Source organism: Lissotriton helveticus, chromosome 6, assembly GCF_964261635.1.
Source record: "Lissotriton helveticus chromosome 6, aLisHel1.1, whole genome shotgun sequence".
Lineage (NCBI taxonomy): Eukaryota > Metazoa > Chordata > Amphibia > Caudata > Salamandridae > Lissotriton > Lissotriton helveticus.
Genome location: NC_136067.1, coordinates 1,243,566,760 through 1,243,587,653, shown reverse-complemented (window position 1 = coordinate 1,243,587,653; position 20,894 = coordinate 1,243,566,760). Strand labels below are relative to the sequence as shown.

The 20,894-nt window shown below is 42.7% G+C and overlaps 1 protein-coding gene across 1 annotated transcript in view; it reads right to left on the bottom strand.

The window, feature by feature from the left end:
- The window catches only part of SLC24A3 (solute carrier family 24 member 3), a 1,490,020-nt gene that overhangs the window by 474,642 nt on the left and 994,484 nt on the right, over nucleotides 1-20,894 (bottom strand). The window contains exon 6 of the mRNA XM_078648964.1: nucleotides 12,528-12,631. Coding sequence (XP_078505090.1) covers nucleotides 12,528-12,631 — 104 coding nt within the window. The remainder of the gene's footprint in view (nucleotides 1-12,527; nucleotides 12,632-20,894) is intronic.

Below are 20,894 nucleotides of genomic sequence, written 5' to 3'. Positions count from 1 at the left end.
CGATATTATAACATACAGGATGTAGCAATTTATCTGCAGACTATCTATCATAATCAGTTTAAAAATAGATGTATCCTCTTTTATGCCAATAAAATTGGGCAAGTTCAGTATTCCTTGCCGGAGCTATTTATGATTGTTAAATCATTATCTTCTTTAGATCGGATTGTTTCATTCCATACTCCTACTGAGGAACGGTACAACATGATCGCCTATTTCTTTCGCTATAAGGTCCTGAGCATTTACAATTCTTTCCCAAAGGAGGCTACAGATGTTCCATGCCTCAAAGTCTGGTTTAAACCTTGGGAGGTGAAGACAAGACTCCATAGTTTTAATACTTTTTATGTTGATCAACTGCACACTTTGTCGGGCAGAGTGAAATCAAGATTCCAAAAGACCCGGGCTCATCAATGATTTTGGAGCAAGGAGGTCATTCTGCTAGGGCTGTATGACCTGCTCAACATGTCTCGTGCAAAGGGGCATGTTTCCTCAAGGTGTAAGCAGGCCATTGCTGTGCCTTTATTGAAAAAACCTTCCCTAGACCCAGCAAAACTGGAAAATCTGAGGCATATTTCCCTTCTTCCGTTAATTGTCGAAGTGGCTGAAAAGCAAGTGAATGATCAGTTTATCAATTTTCTTGAAGCAGAGGATCTATTATATGAGACCCAATCAGCATTTCACCTGCAGTTCGGCATGGAGTCTGCACTGCTGTTAGCATCCGAATCCCTGCGACAAATAGCGGACGGGGCAAAACTGCAGCACTGATCATGTTGGATATAAGTGCAGCTTTTGATACTGTTCCCACACCATTCTGCTGGAACGGCTGTGGAATAACAGAGTTGGGGAGATGGCCTTGCACAGGATAGCCTCCTTTCTTCAGAAGCGCACCTTTCAGGTGGCTCAACGCCTATTTTTTTCAGAGGCTGTGTCTCTGAAGCAGGGATTGACACAGGGCTCGGCTTTAAATCCCACTCTGCTTAATCTTTATATGCTCCCCCTTGTAGATGTCATAGAGCGCCACAGCTTTAACACTTTGTTGTATGCCGATGACACGCAGCTCATTATTACCCTATCCCAGGACAGAGGAGCCTCTGCAACCCGCCTGAGATCCTGTCTGGTGGAGCTGGCGAAGTGGATGACTCCGAGTTGCCTTAAGCTAAATGCTGGTAAAACTGAAGTTCAGCTAGAAGGCAAATAACCTTCGATCTGTTCCTTGGTGTGGTGGCCAGATGCATTTGGGCCTGTCCTGACATCTAAGCCGAAAGTGAAGAACTTCGGCTTATGGTTTGATGCCAATCTAACTTTTGACAACCAGATTTCCAGTCTGGTGGGAAAGTGCTTTGCAATTTGAAAAATCTGAGTAAAATCTTAGGCTTTCTCCCAGTGGAGACCTGGAAATCAGAAATTCAGACACTAGTCTTTGCTAGGCTGAACTACTTTGGTGTGCTGTATCTTAATATGTCTCACAAAGCAGACTGGCTAAACTTCAGAGAGTGTAGAATGCTGCTGCACAGCTGCTGCTTAACATTCCAAGGCCAGCGCCCATTTGGTCTACTTTTGCCAATTTACACTGCCTCCTATGAAGAAGAGAGTTCCTTTCAACACTCTGTGTTTTTCTCACATAATCCTGCATGGGAAAGGACCCCGATACTGATACTCCTTGGCAAAATTACATGTATCGCGCAGAAATCTCAGATCCAGTGGGGCGTCGCTTATTGCTACTCCCAGGGTAGTAAAAACTTGACTGAGAGGATGTTCTTTTGACTTTTTGGCTTCTAAAGTATGGAATTCTTTGCCTCTTGATCAGACACAAATCATTTATATTGTATTATATATTATTATTACCCAGGTCCTGTAAATTAAATGTTACTAGTGGGTCGGCAGCATGGACTATTCCACCCACACCTGTTAAACATGTTTCACGCCTGCCATTGCAGCCTGTGTGTGCAGTTTCAAACTGACATTTCAACCTGGCAAAATAAACATTTTGCCAGGCCTAAATCTCCCTTTTTAATCCTATAGGTAACTTCTTGGTCAGGCCTGAAATAGCCCATAGGGCAGGGTGCAGTGTCTTTAAAAAGTTGGACATGTACTTTTAAATTTTACATACCCTGGTAGTGTAAAACGCTTAAATTTGATTTTCACGACTGCAAGGCCTGCCTGTCCATAGGATAACAGTAGGTTACCTTATTCAATTTAATATGTTATAACTACAAATTAAGAGCAGGCAGGAAAGTTGAGTTTGGTCACTAAAGAATTTTCATTTAAAACCCTTTTTAAGTCACAAGTCTGAAAATCACTATTAGAAAGTTGGTATTTTCTTGATCTAACCATTTGATGCCTGCAGCCTGGATGCTGGGTCACATGGCTAGGTGCAGTTAGAAGTTGGTCTTTGTATTTTTCTCCCAGACAGTGAGACAAAAACAGGATAGGTGTTGGCAAGATGGACCATCTCTGACTTGATGAGGGAAGGAGCTGTCACCTACCACATGTGCACATCACAAAGACTCTGCCTCAGGACATTCACAAAGGGTTTCACATCAGAGTTTTTGTGCCCCCAGACAAGCTGGGACCTGGGCAGGAAGGCAGGAAATTCCAAGCACCTTTGGAGGTAGGTACCTCTAGAAACTTCTACTACTTCAAAACTGGCACCAAGTATAGAAACTCTTCAGTATACATATGGTCCTGGGGAAGACTCAAAAGGACTGCTGTGCTGTTCTGTTAGAAGGACTGCTACTCTGCTGCCCCATTACTCTGCTGAATGATAAGGACTGGATCTGTATCTTGAACCCAGGAGCACCGGAGTGACTCCAAGGCCTAGCTGGCTGGTCTCCTGATCAGACCCTTAGGGGCAGAAAAGTCTCCAAAACTCTTGAACTCTTCAGCTGGACTCTGCCTGCTGTAAGTCTTAACCCCCAGAGTGTCCTAGACACTTGGAAGTGGGGATAAAGGTGTCTTTCCAGCCCAGCTGGGGTCTTCACCAAATGTGGCACAAAGCGACCCAAAGCCTTGCTGGTCAGCTACAAGCTTCTTCGGCAAGACCACATAAACACAGTTGGCACTTGGTGCTTTTTAGCACTACATTTATTTGAACATTCAAAATTAAACATCACCGGTTCTACTAATTGGATTTTTATTGTTTTGGTCTCTCATAATTCATTCAAAATTAACTTTATTTTTTGAAGTGGGATTTCCAGTGTGATGCATTTTCGCTTTATTTTCGTTGAAGTGCTGCATAAATACTTCAAACATTGCCTCTAAGTGAAGTCTGACCGCCTTTGTGGCCAGATACCAGAGGGTTGAGCACAGGTTAGTTTGGGGCTTGCTTGTGTTTCACACTGACAAGACTTGTAATTGCTGTTTGAGTAGGGTTTCGCCCCCTCAACCAGTAACCCAATTTCCTAAAGATGTACAGCAGTTTGTGTTCTTTTTTTACCTTCCAGCCCCAAGGTAAGTCACCCAACTGGGTATTCCACGATGCTCCTCTCTGGCAATGAGTCAAGTACAGGGTGAATGTAGCACATTAGCCACCCGCACTACAAATAAACATGGTCTTCCATCATGAGTTTGAGCTTTCAACTTTATTCATATGTCTTTATCGATTAAATAATGTATTACTTTGTTTATTTATATGCTATGTACACATCACGATCTAAATAAGTTTAGTGCTAAAAATTCAAGAAAAGTTAATGCTCTAAAAGAAAGTGGCAAAGTAAAAAGGGCTTAATACTGTACAATTTCCATCAGGTTTCAGAGGACTGTCCACTGATATACATGTCCACCAGGCACAACACTGTGTACAGCACTATTTTTATGATACAGCTTCACCAATCTGTGGAGACCGCCTATAAGTGGAATTCAGAAGCAGTCTCAAATTCTTTACCTTAGTAACAAAGGTAATTTCATGGATGAAAATTAGGAAGTTGAGAAATCAATAATGAATTGTGCAAAATGTATTGAGAAGCCCAACAAAATAATTTATTTTTTAGCTAAATTGAGTTTGAGCTCACTAGAACTCATTCAGTCAGTTGTCACATGAAGCTTCGCTGATTCTGAGTTCTGAGAGTTTTCTGGCCACTAACAGGAAGATAAATAATTCAATCATCTGTATGAGGATGGAATTGCAGACTCTCAGTGTTCATCAATAACTTCATGACTATTTTGACCACCACATGAGACAAAAGTGACCACCAGGCCAAAATATATTCCATTGCCACCAGAGAAGACAGAAAAATCCTTGAAGTCACAGTATATTCCCTTCTCATCCTAAAATACTGGAACCAGTGCAGATTAGTCACAGATGCAGCGCAGATTCGGATCAGTTGTGTCTGCATTCAGATGCCCAAATAGGAGGTCCAGTAAATCTCCATGAATAATGAGGTATTAACCTCTATTGCCAGCTGTGGTCAGGACATCATCAAACATGATAGTCAACATGGTATCCTCCCATTGGAGAAACGGTGATTAGTGATAGTTCAGAAGTTCATAATCTTTTAGGCATTTTCTTATATCATTATGCAATCCAGCATCTTAGATGGCCATGTAAACCTGGCAAAGTGGAGATAAGTATTAGCCTCTAAGGCAAGTTATTTATTAATGGCCAATAATAGAGTTTTTATTCACATGTAGTACTATTTCAAAGAATAAGGGAAGATTTATCAAGCTAATTACAGCTCTGGAAGTGATATCAAATTCCTTGGTGATCACGGTAGTGAGATATAGGTAGGCTTTAATGCTAAAGCTATATAATTCACATAAGATATTGAAACCTCCTTAATACAGAATCAAATGTACGCCGCCATGAGCGGTTCTGCTTCCCTGCCCCCTATAGTTGATTCAATACATGATTCGAAAATGGTGGACTGATTGTCTTTGACCTTGTTAGTTAGTTCAGCTGATAGAGCAGCTTTAGAAGTTATCTGATGCGTGAAAATGGTTGCATTTGTTGTAACACATTTTAAGCTCTCAAAATCTGCAGGAGCCTTTCAAGCCTACATATAGGTTTCTTTCTCTAGCAGGCCCTATTTAATCTAAATAGGGCATCAAAACTCAATGAACGCTTCTGGACCTGCACATGCCAACTTTTGAAGACACCTGTCTATCTCAAATGTATGTGTGTTGTGTGTAGAACACCACAGGACGTTTGTAAAAAGATGCCTGTGTGCGAAAGGAACTATTTTGTGCACTTCCATTGGGATTTGCCTCTGTGGATATCTCCTAACAAATTCAATTGAAACACACATATTTCATGATTCCGCTAGACCAATTCCAATTTGTATATTGATATGTTTACATCCCGTCAAGAAAATAGCTTTGAGAAATCTTCCACTGCTGTGTGCTGTATAATGGCAAAAAAGGGAGGAATCATATGCCTACATATTCTCCTTAAGAGCCTGCTGTCTCTTTACTCTGGATAATAAATCTATCATTGTCTCCTACCAACAACAGGGAAGCAGGAAGTAGAGCCCAGTACCCTGCTCGTCTAGTCAGGCAGTAATTTCTCCTTACTCTTAGGCGGTAGCACAACATGATTTTCACTGACGTGTGACGGTCAATATGACAGATCCAGACAGCAAATCATTGTCCTACGGCCCACTCTACAAAATACAATCAGTTAACACTTTCTGTTTTCAGACATGGGCAGTTCTATACCTTCACAGATACATCTCCAACAATAACTGCCCTAAATGTGTGGTGCTGTCTTATTTTAGTCATGTTTTATAAAGATATTAAAAAAATAGCTTCGGGTCAAGAGTATTGTCTAGAAGTCTCCGCCCCCTTTAAGAATAGACGGTAGACACTGTGGAGTTGACGGGCGAACTGAAGAGTGTACATACCACACAGCTGCTCTAGGCATGAACAACTCCAAAATAGTTTTGTTCTCCTTTTTCATGCCCATCCTTGCCCTGAAGCTGATGTGAAAGACGTGCTTCTATCTGACCATTAAGCAATATATCTCCAAAAAGGAGTGTGTGACAGGATTGATATTTATAGAGAGTTGGATCAGCCCTGAGAACCCATATGCTAGAGTACTGAGAGTACTTATTCACTGGGTTTTACCATAAGTCGTAGATTTTAATTGGTCTTTGGTACATTATGTATTTCTCCTGTTTTCATGTCAGTTAAGGTGTTGTTGATCCATTTCCATTTCACTTCTTACGATTTTTTAAGGTGAAATACTTGAGCCATGCTCTGTTTAATCTTACAGCCGTAGTGGTTCCACTTCTGAACTTTTTTCATTTTGACCAAGGCATTCACCAGGACATCAAGCCTGGGGGTATGCAGCTATGCTAAAATCCCAAATACTACAATTTGCAAATCACTCCCAATAGGTTTGTATTAAAATGTGACAGCTTTCATTCAAGGGCAAAAAGAACTATTGATGGACAGAATGCAGAACAATGTCATACGTTCACCCCCAGTACAGAGAGCTGGGCCCAAATCCATTGTGTTTTTGGCTCACCATGACATTCCAGGTTGGACCCACCCATATGCAAATCAACTTTCGTTCAAGAGCATTTCTATCTCTAGATCTCGGATCAAGGTTGGCCTAAATGTTCATCAATTTCACTTAGAGCCATGCTGTTTGTCAGTTATGCTTTCTAGAATTAAATATTAGAAAACTAACAACCCACAGTAGATATAGAGCAAAAATGGGAAGTGGTCTGCGGGTGGTCACATAGCAAATCTGTGTATCCCGTTTAGATGTAGTCAAGAAAGCTGTTCTAGATCTATGTCAGATGATAAATCTCTCCTACTCAACTTTTGAAAAATAATATAGGCATGTAGAGAAGAGTTGCATTGATGCCTAATATTGGCTCCACCTCCTCACCCTGGCTCTAGAGACTCTTGGGCTATAAGACTTTGTCACCTAAATGGGTCATACTTGGAGAAAAACTCTACAAACACTGACCACTGCTGCTAGATGATGCTGGATGTTAGACTCATTCCACAAAACACCAGTTCTAGCATATGGAATATTACACTACATGCCACCCTCTCTTGCATGTGCCTACCCAAAACACTCTGAGGCCACTTTAGTGTAGTTAGTGGTGATATACAAAAACCTAAAATAAAAGAAACAGTGGTGGCTCCTCCACTACGGTGGAGGAGTGTTGCCACACAGGAAAAATAAAATGATAATAACAATGTTATTATCATTTTATTTTTCACTATTGGCTGGGGCTGTAAAGGTGAAGGCGGGCTGTGCTGGCCACAGAGCAGGGAGAGGAGTGATGGGCACTCTGTAAAGTGCGCATGATGGTTTGGCCAGCATCTTGGGCCAGACAAACAGTCATGCACGCTTAGCATGTTCCCCACCAGGTAACACAGCCTGGAGAGGAACATGCCAACAAGAGAGAACCTGTGTACCGAACCATGGCCCTCAGATCAATCACAACCCTGCAGTAAGGAAGCGTTGTGATTGGCTAGGGGAGCCTGGGTGCTGTCTGTTCCTGTGCTGTGGATGAAGAGGACGGAGGAGAGCCGTCCGGACGGTAAGTGCATTTTTCTTTCTTTTTACCCTTTTTCTTTTATTTAACACCCCCTCCCCCCTACCCCCACCCCCATTCTTTCCCATCCCACCACTACTCCCCGGCAGCAGCCACTACTGAAAATAAAGTAACATTAAAAAATATCTTGGAGGCATATAGCTAATGACATCACAACAGTGTTAACTTTAACTATGACATTGCAGATCGGGCACGCACTGCTTAGCCCATATGGTTTACTACCCCAGAACAAGAGAATGATCATGGTTTTAGTAGGGCAGTAGACTGAGATGTCTTTCATGAGCATCAGTCCAACTTCATCGTAAAATATGATGGTTCTTCAACCTACTTAAAGCCTTAATGAACTACGGAAATTGATTGGCTGCCAGCTTGGTTCGCAGTTACTATGCTAATGTTTTAAACAAGAATTGATTTTAAGTGAATTTTAATCATTTTAGCTGCGTGGACCGAAGACCGCTGATGGGATCATATGGAGCTAATGATGTTCACACATTGGGGAAGCCATACAGATACTGAGCGTGTCACACTTAATTCTGTCTTAGGATACATACCCACTGAATTCTAACTATAAAGTAACTAAGGAAAGCAGTCCATCATATGTATACATCTCACAAATGGACACAACTGTGATTAGGAATTCAGCAGGACGTAAAACCTGGGGGTAATAACCTTTGTAAATAATGGATTTCAGCAACACCTTCTCTCTGCTTTCGGTAAAAGTAAAAATGAACTGGTAGGGTGACGCTGTTTGAATTTGGAAAATGTTATTTTATGTTTTTTTAAACACATAAAAACCACACTTTTGTAGAGTTGTGTTGCCAGACTTGCCGAGTTTCCATCCTGTAGGTGTTTTGCAGGAGCATAGGGCTTTTATTTTGTGAACAAAATTAAAAACGATGAAAGTGCACAGGTTGTCACCATCGCAGTAATATATTCCCCAACACAAAGTGCCTGTCAGACAGAAACAGGGGAATCAGTTACACAGAAACACCCTCCTTACTTCTGTGACACCCAATTCTGATCCTGCTGACTGTACAGCGCTAAGAATAGTAATTGGCAACATCTGCTGTCTTTGCCCTTCATGTCAAAGTCATGCAATGGCAAGAACTGATAAGCAACCTTGGTCACAGACTGCTTGACAATCCAGACAGCTCTCTTGTTCCTTCCTTCGGCACTCAACAAAACAGAAGATTAGGTACAAGATGGCAATGTGCACGTGCACTCAGTAGCAAGTGATCACAGTGATAGCCAAAAATAAACTATCTGTCCTAAAAAGCAGAGTGTCTGGGTACATCTGAAATGACATTTTTTACAGTGGCGTTGGAAACAGGCTTTGTGTGGTTTGATTGCGATTTTCTTTTGTCTCCTGTGCAATTCAGAACACAATATGTCATGTGTTCGTTCACGTGAGAAGAAAGAAAACCAGATTGTAAAATCCCACACATTAAAAGACATAATAAACAGCATCTGCAAAGAAGTCCTAAAAACGGGCGTGCATTCCAAAACTGGAGAATTGGGGACCACCAAACACCAACCAATTGCTAACCACTCAACTACCTTAACAACGAAAATGATTACTTACAAGAACTTCAAGGCCAGTTCACAATGCTCATTTTCATCCATAGCATAGATGCCATCACTCATTAATAAGGAGCGCTTTCGTACCTATGGAGCGGCCTCTCACCCTTTCATAGTGGGCGCTTTGCTGATTTACATCTGTATTTGTATTAGTTTGTGGTTGTCATTGGTGGATATGCTTTACCACACTCCATGATCCCTTCCTTCTTTTCCCCTGGAACTTGCTTGCCTTCTGCACATTTTTTGCATTATTATAACACAGGCATATTGTAACATAGTATGTTCAACTGAGTAAATTATCTTGTTTATTGTGGTTTTCATTAATTGTGTTTAATTTATGAAATAAGTACTCAATGTGTAACTGTTTGTTGTACATTTTGGATTGACTAGGAGTGATCTTTCTCCTATTTGCATCCTTACTCAAAGCCTTACTCCTCACCCACCATTACACCTTCCACCCATTTAATAATTTGAAAGACATATTAAATCAACTAATTTCAACAACGTGCACCACAGTTACACTCATCCATACTAATATTATAAAGAGAGAGCCCAAACCTTTGAGGCGGGTAATCTCAGTAACCACAGCACCAATCACAACACCCAATACAGCGCTGGAAAGGGCAGTTGCAGCAGAAGGACATAGGCTATGCAGACGGCCACCATATTTTTATTTTTAAAACATTTTTTTTGAGGAGTTTTATATAGCGCAAATTTGACCTGAACTGAATCAGGTATCAGAGCGCATTACATAGCACCAGTTACGTTACATGAGGACACACATTCATTTTTGTTAGGCACGGGGAGATTAAGTGTTTTGCCCAGAATCACAGGATGTTTGGCGTCGTTACCATGACTCGAACCCAGATCCCCAGGTCCGAGGTCGAGCAACTTAGCCGTTAGGCCAACTCCTCTATACATTTAAAAGGTAAAAGAACCGTGCCAGCAAAGTAGTCCCTTGTGGGCATGTCTGCATTGTGCTGTGGGCGTGGGCTGGGGGCGTGACTAACGCTGGGGGCGTGTGGTACGGCCATCACATCGTTGGCTGTAGGCGTGTGCTGGGGTTGTGACAAACGCTGGGGGCGTGTGTCTGCCCTTCATGCCATGTGAGTCGTACATGCAAGCGCCAATTATGTTGCTGCGCAGCATCAAGGGGCACGCTGGGGGCATGACACGCTGGGGGCGTGAGAAATGCTGGGGCGTGTGTCCGGCCTTCCTGCCATGTGAACGCAATTGCGCAGCATCAAGGGGCACGCTGGGGGCGTGAGAAACGCTGGGGGCATGTGCTACGTTCCGCCCTTCATGCCATGTGGGTCGTACATTAATCAGAAGATCGTCTGCTGTGGCTGTGTGTTGGGGGCGTGACAAACGCGTTCCCCTGGAGGCCTGGTAAGTAACGTCACTGCAGCCACTCCTGCGCGCTGTTACTGAACTCTATCATTCAACGAAATTACACGTGCCTGCTACCATCAACCAGGGCTCTAGCCGGGCTCAGGCGGCGGATCAGTACACTAATTACACACGCCTGATAACATCAACCAGGGCTGCAGCTGGTCCTCAAGCGGGGGAACACGCGCCTGCTAACAACAAACAGGCCTGCATCTGGGCCTCAAGCGGGGGAACACGCAAAAGAGCGTGTCTGCGGGGACAATTACTGCAGCCTCTCCTACTCGCTGTCACTCAACTCTCTCATTAAACGGATTTACCCGCGGCTGATAACTCTCTCATTCAACGACATTACACGTGCTTGCTAACATAAACCAGAGCTGTAGCCCAGGCGGCGGATCACTACACCAATTACACGCGCCTGCTAACATCAACCATGGCTGCAGCTGGACCTTCTCCGTCCCTATTCTAATGAAACAAAAAATGTTGTCTACCGCGATATTTTAAAATAAATTGCCCTTGCCAAATACACACATTCTATTTCATACCCGGACAACGGCAGGACGGGCTGCTAGTTAATCTATAAATTGGTTTCTGAATTGAACATCCGTTTCGCCCTGTAGTGAGGTGAGAAGCATCCAACCCTGACAGATGGTACATGTTTCTGTGTTTCGCTGTGGCAAACTGGATAAATGTCCTCATACCTGCGTAAACCTTTTACCCTAAAAATTATGGGTCATTGTTAATTTTTTGTGCAGCAACTATATTTGACGACTTGTGGTGCTAGAGCAATTTACATCGCATGATTTATTTCAAGAAAGCTGCAGTTCACACTTGGAGGCTAAAGACAACCGAGTGATCACGGGAATCACTTATAGACACAACAAATAGACTCTGCGTATACCATCTGCTTCCAGCAATCCTACTGGGTCGGTGTAGATAAAGTTGAATATAGTCTTGCCAGGGTGTACACTCCCACCCAGTTAGAAGTACATCCATGTAACAAATTATATCTTCTCATCAATTTACCGCTGAAATAGGGACCAAGGGACTATTTAACTTCCCAAATAATTTTAAACACAAACCAAAAAACCTGCCTCAACCAACATCCTCCAAATCTCTTGGCTTTGCACCTCGCCATCAAGTAATTTACCCCCATCATTTCATGCCTGAAACATAATGTATCTTTCTGAATATGGTTTCTTTTTGGTCACGCGTTCAGTCACATATGTGCATCCCTCTCTTGCTACGCCACTGGTCCTTTGGCACTGTTAAGCTGACAGGCCTGTGGTCGAAACCCAGCAGAGTGTTTCCATAGGTTGAGAAAGATGAGGCTCCTCTGACAACACACAAGTGCTTTCTCTGACTATTAAAAAGGGAGGAATTGGGCTGGGAGGGTGGTATCTTCTGGCGGATACCCTGCTTTCTCTGACCTCTATATTAGCATCCGAACAGTGCGCATCAAGCGGGTCTGAATAATGACGTATGAAGGTGTGGTGCACGATATAATTAGGAAGAGTTTTAAATCCTCTTAGTAAATAATTAAGCCACATTCCTAATCTAATCTCAGGCATTTCTTTTGCATAGGGAGTCAAAATATGGTCTTTTAGTTGCCCCCTAGAGATTATATATTGTTTCACATGCCTCATTAATATTTATCAGCAGGTGAACTGCCCTATCATGAAACAATGGGGGTGGAGAGGTAATTCACAGTCACAGGCGACACAGTAGGACACACTCAGCAACAAAATATTGCAAGGCAAGTCTCTTCTAAATTTCAGAAATGATATCCAGAAGCCTCTCACAGCATGCAACTCAAAATATAATCAAAACCCGCAGGGAAGCCTGCTAATGATTTGCTTCAGGGCATCGTTTCAATGAACCAGGGTTCAATCGCATTTGAAATAAAGCAAATTAGTGTCTTTTACAAAGTATGTCTCATGCGGTTGTATGTCTGCAAGATTGCCAATTTGATTCGGTTACAACAGTTGCAGCTTCACATCCAGTGACACATTGTTCATGCAATATTGCACTTTCAATAGTATTTGCTCTTACCTGTCCTGCAAAGAGGCCGCAGACCCCGATGATACATAGAATGTTGAATACAGCAGAGCCCACGATTGTTCCCACTCCCACATCGCCTTTAGTGATGAAAACGCCTGTGAGGGGGGGAAAGATTGATGTTTAGGAGATGTAATCCACAATGCTTGTGTTCATTGGTAATGAGATAAACATTTTTGACTACACACCACTTAAAATTGCACGTCTATCAATGAACGTACTTGACCTGTGGTAGTGCACAGAAGGATAAGTTACTTACCTGTAATTCTAGTTCTCTACCAGGGGTATCCTCATCAAAGTCATAAGCACATGAATATTCTTGCGCTCGGGCGGGAATATTCATGTGCTTTTGACTATTGATGAGGATCCCCCTGGAGGAGAACACATGAGACACCCAACATTTGGAGACATTACATATTGCATCCTTTTCCAAAGTGTAATCCAGATGAAAGGTGGACAGATTGTTTGGACTTTGATTATGTATCTGAAGTATGCTACTACCCATCAGGAAATAGTGGGTCAAGTGAGGGAACACATTCTCATGGTCACTTTAATACTATTTGGCTAGGGCCATTGTCTATGCAAATTAGGTCCCCCGCTGCTTTCTTCTCAGTGGTGATGTGTGTTATGATCAAGAGATGGATCTTTGTAAATTATATAGATGTAGATTTATTAGGTTTAGTTAAAGTTACAGGTAGAGTCCCACCAGGAGCAGCAACCTGCTAATCAGCCCGTCTCACTGTCCTCTCATCCAAGCACAAACACTCTAAACATTCCAACCATACAGTGACCTTACTCACTGGCTGAGCAGCACCAAACATAAATTCTGTGGGAAGAATGCATAAGACAGCAAGAGGTCACAACAATGTGCTTTGCTGTATGACACATCTGACAAAATCAGAGTAGCCCAACACTACTGGAAAATCCACCTTTTGCTGGTTGCAAATATGGTGTGCCTATGGGAACTGCAGTCGGGTCACTAGGAAACCCACACAGGTCCTTTTGAACACATGACTCCTTGGAGGAGATTGCCCAGGGCATTCTAACCCACAGAAGGACAGCGTACTTCCATTTTGCCATCAAGCAACGTGAGTACTTCAGGGAATCTTCGCAGTACTCTGCTTCCATTGCAGGACCACAGTGCTTTGTTACTCGCAGGGGATAGGGAAGCGCTATATAAATAAAATTACAATACAATACAGGCTCCGAAGCCCAATGATAGTGTCTCAATCAGAAGAGAGGGGTATCTGGTAATTTTACCAGATCATAGGTGATTTTACCAAACATAAAGGGGGGAATTATGCTTGGTAAAATCACCTATGAGAAACTTATAGCACTTTCCTTTAGTGGGGCTGTAAATTAAATAATGTCACCGAGATGTCTACTGTTTCCCACCTACACGGTATCCTGCAGCGTCTTTCTGTCTCCCATCATCTGTGAATTTAGACTTTGCTCTTACACATTCTCGGCATAAGGAAAAATTGTGTAATCCATAACATTTAGCAATGAAAAGCATTTTCTTGTGTAGTGAATACATTACCTTTGTGAAAATACGTTTTTTGTCTATGAAAACAATCAGGGTTATCTAAATAATTATTAGTATTGTAGCAAAACCCAAGGGTATTCCTTTCATGACCCTTGGGAGATGTACGAATGCATGTGTCACGTTGGATCTCCAATCTGTGACCTTCTGATTTCAGTGTATTGCAGTAGGTTCTATACTCACTGAGGTTCTATATCCACTGAGGTATCAAACTAGATAAGTTAAATATATCTTTCAAATGTTACTTTTCGACATGCATAACGTAACCCGTAGCTGTTTTGCAAGGGACTGGGCAAATCTCAACTTCGTATTTAGTAATCAGATGTGACCAATAGAATTGGATAAAAGAAAATCATGATTTGGGGCCAAATCTTGACATCCTAAATTTTTTCCAACTTCTAGGTTCCTGGGTTCTGCAGTCCCTGGAAACTGTGGTAAAGCACATATTTCATGCTGAAAGTGAGTACACATTTCTGTGACATTGCTGTTATTCTCATTTAGTGTCCAAATTATTAATGACTTAAATTAGCATGTAATTTCCTACAGCAGCATCATACGGAGAGTAAACATAATGGCACATTTTTATTTTCCGTGCATTTGAGGTGGAGGTTCCACATAAGATCTCTCTTAAACCTAATGCACCAATCAAAAGTAAATACTAGTCTGGCATGATCCAAAGTGTGTTTGATGCTATCTCTGGACATTGGGTGCAAGTGGGCTGGCCCAAAGCAACTAACTAGTCTGAGGCCAGACCTAAAAAGTTATATGAGGCACGTGGGACGAAACCATATAGTCACACCATCACAAGGCCATACCTCCTGCAGGAATATGGCAGGATTTCATTATTTTCGGAACGTTGGAAGTCATTATTTAAGGTTGAAAGCATGGCGCACATATGTGGGTCATATATGTTTGGGCAGAGGATTGGTGTTTGCTGGACTTTAGCCTGGAAGAGGGAAAGAACTACACCGCCCAGATTACCCTACAGCTGTGACCCTGAAGATGAAGAAAATGAGAGTAGCATCTAGGCCCTATATAGTGAACCCTGTTCTACTGCAGCGCAAGATTCTTTTGGTGATTGCTGGACTTTTGCTTGGGAGAGAGTCAAGAACTACACCTCCCACGATACTTTGCTGCGGTTGACTCTGAAGATGGGGTGAATACAGAGTAGGAGCTAGGCATTACATAGTGTAGTCTGCTCTTTCACAGTGTGGGACACAAATGGAATGTGCCCTGGCTGAGCCTGGGCGAATATATGGCCAAGAGTGGACCCGTCAGCAGTCAGCAGTGCCTGGAAATATCTTAGCAGTGCCTCCCTTACCTTTTGTCCTCCCTATCTCTCTCTCTCTTGTTCAATGGGGACATTTAAGACTCCAGGTAACTCTAAGCTGGGTAATAACAGTCACTCTTACTCCACCCTTACTGTTTTTATGAGTTTACCATTGGCATAATCACCCAAGAAATTGAATTGAGCGGAGAGGACTTTAATGGTGGATGGATCTCCCAAATATTTCCCTCTCTCCCTATACATACTGTTAGAACTGGGTGTCTCTAGTTGGCAGGGGTAGGTACCACTGTCCAAATAGGGACCCTTGCTTCTAGTCAGGGTAAGGAGGAAACACTCTTTAGATAACCTCTGCTCACCCCCTTGGTAGCTTGACACAAGAAGTCAGGCTTATCAAAGGCAATGTGTAAAGTATTTGTACGAAAACTCACAGTAACACAGTGAAAACACCACAAACTGACTCCACAACAGTTTAGAATAATAAAGGTATTTAATCTAAACTACACAAGACTAAAACAACAAAAATCCACCATACACAGTTCAAGAATATGGTTGCAAAAGAGTTCTTAAGGTTGCGATAAAATAATCCACAGTTGCGTGAAAAGTTCACAGTTGCGTCAGGTTTAGACAACAGTACCTTTTAAATGGGACAAAGTTCCAAAGCAGAAGCTGGTGCGGTGGAAAACAAGTGATGCGTTGCTCCTGAGACTCTGGGGAGGCGATGCGACAACCCCGCCGCAGCAGCGGGCGTGTTGCGACGAATCCGGTCTGTATGGGGAGGAAGGCAGACTTGTATGGATTCCGGTGCGTAGGTTCCGTAGGAAGCTTTCTCTCGCAAAGGCACGATGCGATGATCTTTGGAGTTGCGATGATCTCCGGGGCGACGATGCGCGGACCAGCGGTGATCTCTCTCTCGCAGCTCCTCGATGCGATGGCTTCTGTGACGACACTCGCAGTGCACGTGATGCGGTCCGCAAGCAAGCGGTGCGGCGATCTCACCCAGCGACGACAGGCTCTGCGACGACACTCGCAGCGATGGTAATCTTCCCGCACCGTTCTGGTGCGTCCCACAAACGAAGGATGCGTAGGCTCTGGCAGCGGCAACAGGCGCTGCGACGATCTCAACCATCGTAGCGGCGGGATTATCCATGCACTGTCGGGGATGCGCTCCGCAAGCGAGCGATGAGACAAAACTTGCAGAAAGCCTTTAAAAGCTTGCTTTCCAGCTTCCCAACACAGGTACAACTTCTAGAGGCACCACACATGGGCCACACACTCCAGGAAGGACAGAACTCTCTCAGTAGAGTTCAGGGAAGCTGGGGTGAAGTCCTTTTGTTCCTGGGACTTCATTACAGGGAGCCAGCTCTCTCTCAGGCCCTTGGAGATTCCTTCAAGCAAGGGGACACAGCACAAAGCAAAGTTGTTACCCTCTCCTTGGCAGCAAAGCAACAGCAGGTCAGTCCAGCAGAGCAACAGCAGGACAGTCTTCCTTCTTCAGTTTCAGCTTTCTCCTTGGCAGAGGTTCCTTCTTGATTCCAGGATGATCTAATTTTCTGTAGTCAGGGGTCCTGAACTTATCCCCAAAAAATTCTTTGTTCCCTTTGTGCAGGAGGGCTCTGAGCCAGGTCTCAACCAGTTCTGGGTGTTCCTTGAGCACTTTGTATTTCCTGGCTTCTACTTTCCTTTCAGAGTGAGGGGCAGGGTCGTCAGCCGCCCAGCAGGAGGTGGAGCCAGCATTGTGGAAGGCAGGCACAGCCCTATTCAGGCTCAGGTGCTACGTCATCCCACCACTCAAGTTGCAAATTCAGTCATTCAGCCTAGGTCTGACTCAGTCAGCCTCCTGGGGAATGACCAGCCCTTGTCACTCTCAAACCAGACAGTCAATTCAAGTCAAGTCAAGTCAAATAACTTTATTTCGATTCCATATAGAAATCATAAAAGTATACATTAAATTTTTTTTTTAAAAAGACATTGCAATTAATCTACCATAAAATCACAATAGATGTTTACAAGATCTTAATTAAAATCACAATACAGGTTTTTAAAGCTAATTTCCGTCAAGACTCATTATCTGTTTCTAATCACCAAAGCTGATCTAATGAAATTTAAAAAAGCATTACAGATATTTGCAGTTGACAGAGATAATAAAAGGTCATAAGCTTCTTTATAGTAACACGTTCCAAATGATACCAATAATGGTTTGATAAAGATGTTTCTTGGAACCTTATACAAAGTACAGAAAAGAAGAAGGTGGAGAGTATTTTGCGAAACCCTATTATTACAAGGACAACAGGGTAATTTCTCCCACCAACCCCCCTGCTTTGGAAATGCAAATAAAAAATGTAAAGTGCCAAGGCGTAATCTTGTGAGATAAAAACGCCATTGAGTGTTCATAATATATGACAAATAGAACGGGCAAACTAGTCTTCCCCGTACATGTAGTACCCGATCATTTGTCTTTAAAGAACCTAGATTAACACTATAGGCATTTTTGATAATTTCCTTAGCATCCTTACTAAGCATTTCAGGATTTGTAAACATAATACCCAAACCTATTTTATAAAAAGTCTCTCTAACATATCGTAGCCACGGGATTTGGGTGTAGTGGTCAAGTTTAAGGCAGTCTTGAATGATATCTTTTGTTAATTTAAATTCTTCAGATCGCCAAACTTTAGACCATAATGTTAGAGGTGCAACGTGAATGATATCACTTATAAACTCAATTCCAACTTCTCCGTGGCAAAATGTGTTAGATGTGCCCAATGGTACGGATAATAAACGTTTTAGAAACTTATTTTCCATAATTTGTATTTTTTCACCGCTTTGTGATCCCCAAACCCCTGCACCATAAGTCAGGGCAGAAACACACTTAGCTTTATATAACGATGTAATTTCAGCAACACGTTGCTGGCCTAATTTGCTGGCGAAACGGAAGAGAGCTTCAGTTGACTGTGTAACCTTCTGAACCCGGGCTGTCAACAGAGGTTCCCAATTCAGTTTTTTGTTAAAAAGGTTACCCAGATAACAGAAGTTATCCACTTTCTCAATAGTAGCATTCCTAACAAGATATTTCCGTATTTTAACATTTTTTTGACCACAAGTCATGGCAAAAGATTTAGTAAAATTGACACCTAGGTCTAGTTTACCCATAAACATGTCAAAAGCATTCAGACAAATCTGCATGCTGTTAGGGGTAAGTGCCATTAAAACAGTGTCATCTGCATAAGACAACATTGGGATTCTTTTACCATTTATCTTTGGAAAGTCAGCAGTCGTTTCTAATAAAAAGCCCTCTAAGCCATTCGTATAGACCAAAAATAAAAAAGGTGCTAAAATACATCCTTGTCGGACACCTTCGGTGGATAATATAGGTCTTGTTTTCTCTCCTCCACGGCCATATCTAATTCTAACCATTGTAGCGGTATGTAACCTGCTAAGCAGGGTGACCAGAGGCTCCTCAAAACCCATAGAATCCATCATACACCATAATTTGTCCCTGCATACTGTGTCGAAGGCACTGGACAAGTCCATGAATGCCAAGTGTATAGAACCATTCTTGGCACCCATGTACTTGCCCATAATCAATTCCAGATTCAGGCACTGCTCACTAGTTCCTTTCCCCTTCCTAAAACCATATTGGGATTCTACAATAACCCCCGACGACTCTGCCCATGTTTCCAGCCGTGCCAATATCACCCTACCCATTAGCTTACATGATGAGTCTATTAGTGATATTGGCCTATAACAGCGTGGATCATGCTTATCACCCTTTTTAAAAATTGGGACCAAAACGGCCTCTTTCCAGGAGGACGGAATAGGCCCGAGTATTAATGCCTTAAAAACATTCAAGAGTAGTGGAGACCAAACCTCCCGATTGTGTTTAAAAAGATCTAAGGGTACTGAGTCAGGGCCAGGGGCCTTTAAGGACGCCCCCTTAATCAAAGCTAGCTCTACTTCTGAGAGCATTAGTGATTCGCTAAGCTTCTTGGCTGATTCCATATTAATATTACAGGGATCATCCTCCTCCAAGGTGGCAGTCTGTAATATCTCTTTGGGGTTAAAGATTTTATTGTAATGAGTTACCCAGGTTTCCTCTGGTAAATGAACTCGAATGGTATTTTCTTCCCCTATTTTATTGTAATGAGTTACCCAGGTTTCCTCAATTCACAAACAGGCCAAGGCACACAGAAAGGTCAGACAAGAGAACAGCAACTTTCTAAAAGTGCTATTCTCAAACACAGGAGTTAAAAAACACCTTTCTTAAAAGATGTGTTATTAAATTCTAAGTTCAGGGATACCAGACTTGTATGTCCTATCTTTCTCTTATGGGAAGATATGCTGGTAGCCACTGTAGCCAGCATCCCCCATGATAGCCTATGGAGCAAGATAGCCTTGCAGCAGTGAAAAACGAAAATGGCTGTAATTCACTACCAGAGCATGTCACCTGCACAAGTACATGCTCTACCTTTCACATACACTGTACCCTGCCCAGGGGGGGGGGGGTACCTTGGGCCTTCCATAGGGGTGACCAATGTGCACAGAAAGGGATGGGTTAGACCTGGTCAGTGGGGACACTGACCAGGAGGACATGGCAGTTCACAGACTGCACACAGGCACTGCGGTGGCAGGCTGAGACACCATTTTAGGGCTACTCATGTGGGTGGCACAATCAGTGCTGCAGGCCCACTAGTAGCATTTGTCATCACCAGACCTGGCACACCCAGTGCACTTTACTAGGGACTTCTTGGTGATACAAATATGCCAATCATGTATACACAATCACAATAACAATTTACACAGAGAGCATATGCACTTTAGCACTGATCAGCAGTGGTAAAGTGCCCAGAGTCCTATTGCCAACAACCACGGGTCAAGAAAAATAAGGGAGGAAGAAGCAAAAAGTTTGGGGATAACCCTGCAAAAAGGGCCAGTTCCAACACATAATCAATTGCAACACTTCCAACTGCAAGGCCCTCTTCTTCTTTGAACATGTTCGTTTGTGGCATGGCCTCTGACTCAGTGCCACCTCCTGAATACAATGAGGTTAATGTTTCTCATCTTGCCAACTGTGCTGTCAAACACAAGAATAAATAGTCTAAATCACTCTATAAAGTGCCTGTGTGCCATTGAAATACCTTAGAAGAGTCCCTGTTAGAGCCTATATTTCAAAGTTGCATGGATAATGTGTTGCGAAAAATCACTTCAGTGACTGATTTGCGTTTTAAAATCATAGAAGACAGGTTGTCTGGAATTATATGGTTGTACTTATGTTGCTGCACCTAATTCATCTCATGCCAGTAGTGCTTTACTAGGCTCTTTTGTGCCTAACATTGGTGCTTCTTTGGCCTGTGCTTCTGCACCTGTTATTGGCATTTGTTCCACCTTGCCCGCTATCCGGACAGTTGAATCTTTTATGCATTTCAGCAAAAAGACTACCTCCAACTTTATTACTTTTACTATTCACATCATCGTTCCATCCAACATATCTATTTCTAGGATGTATGACATTACAACGCATGCTTTTACATCGCAT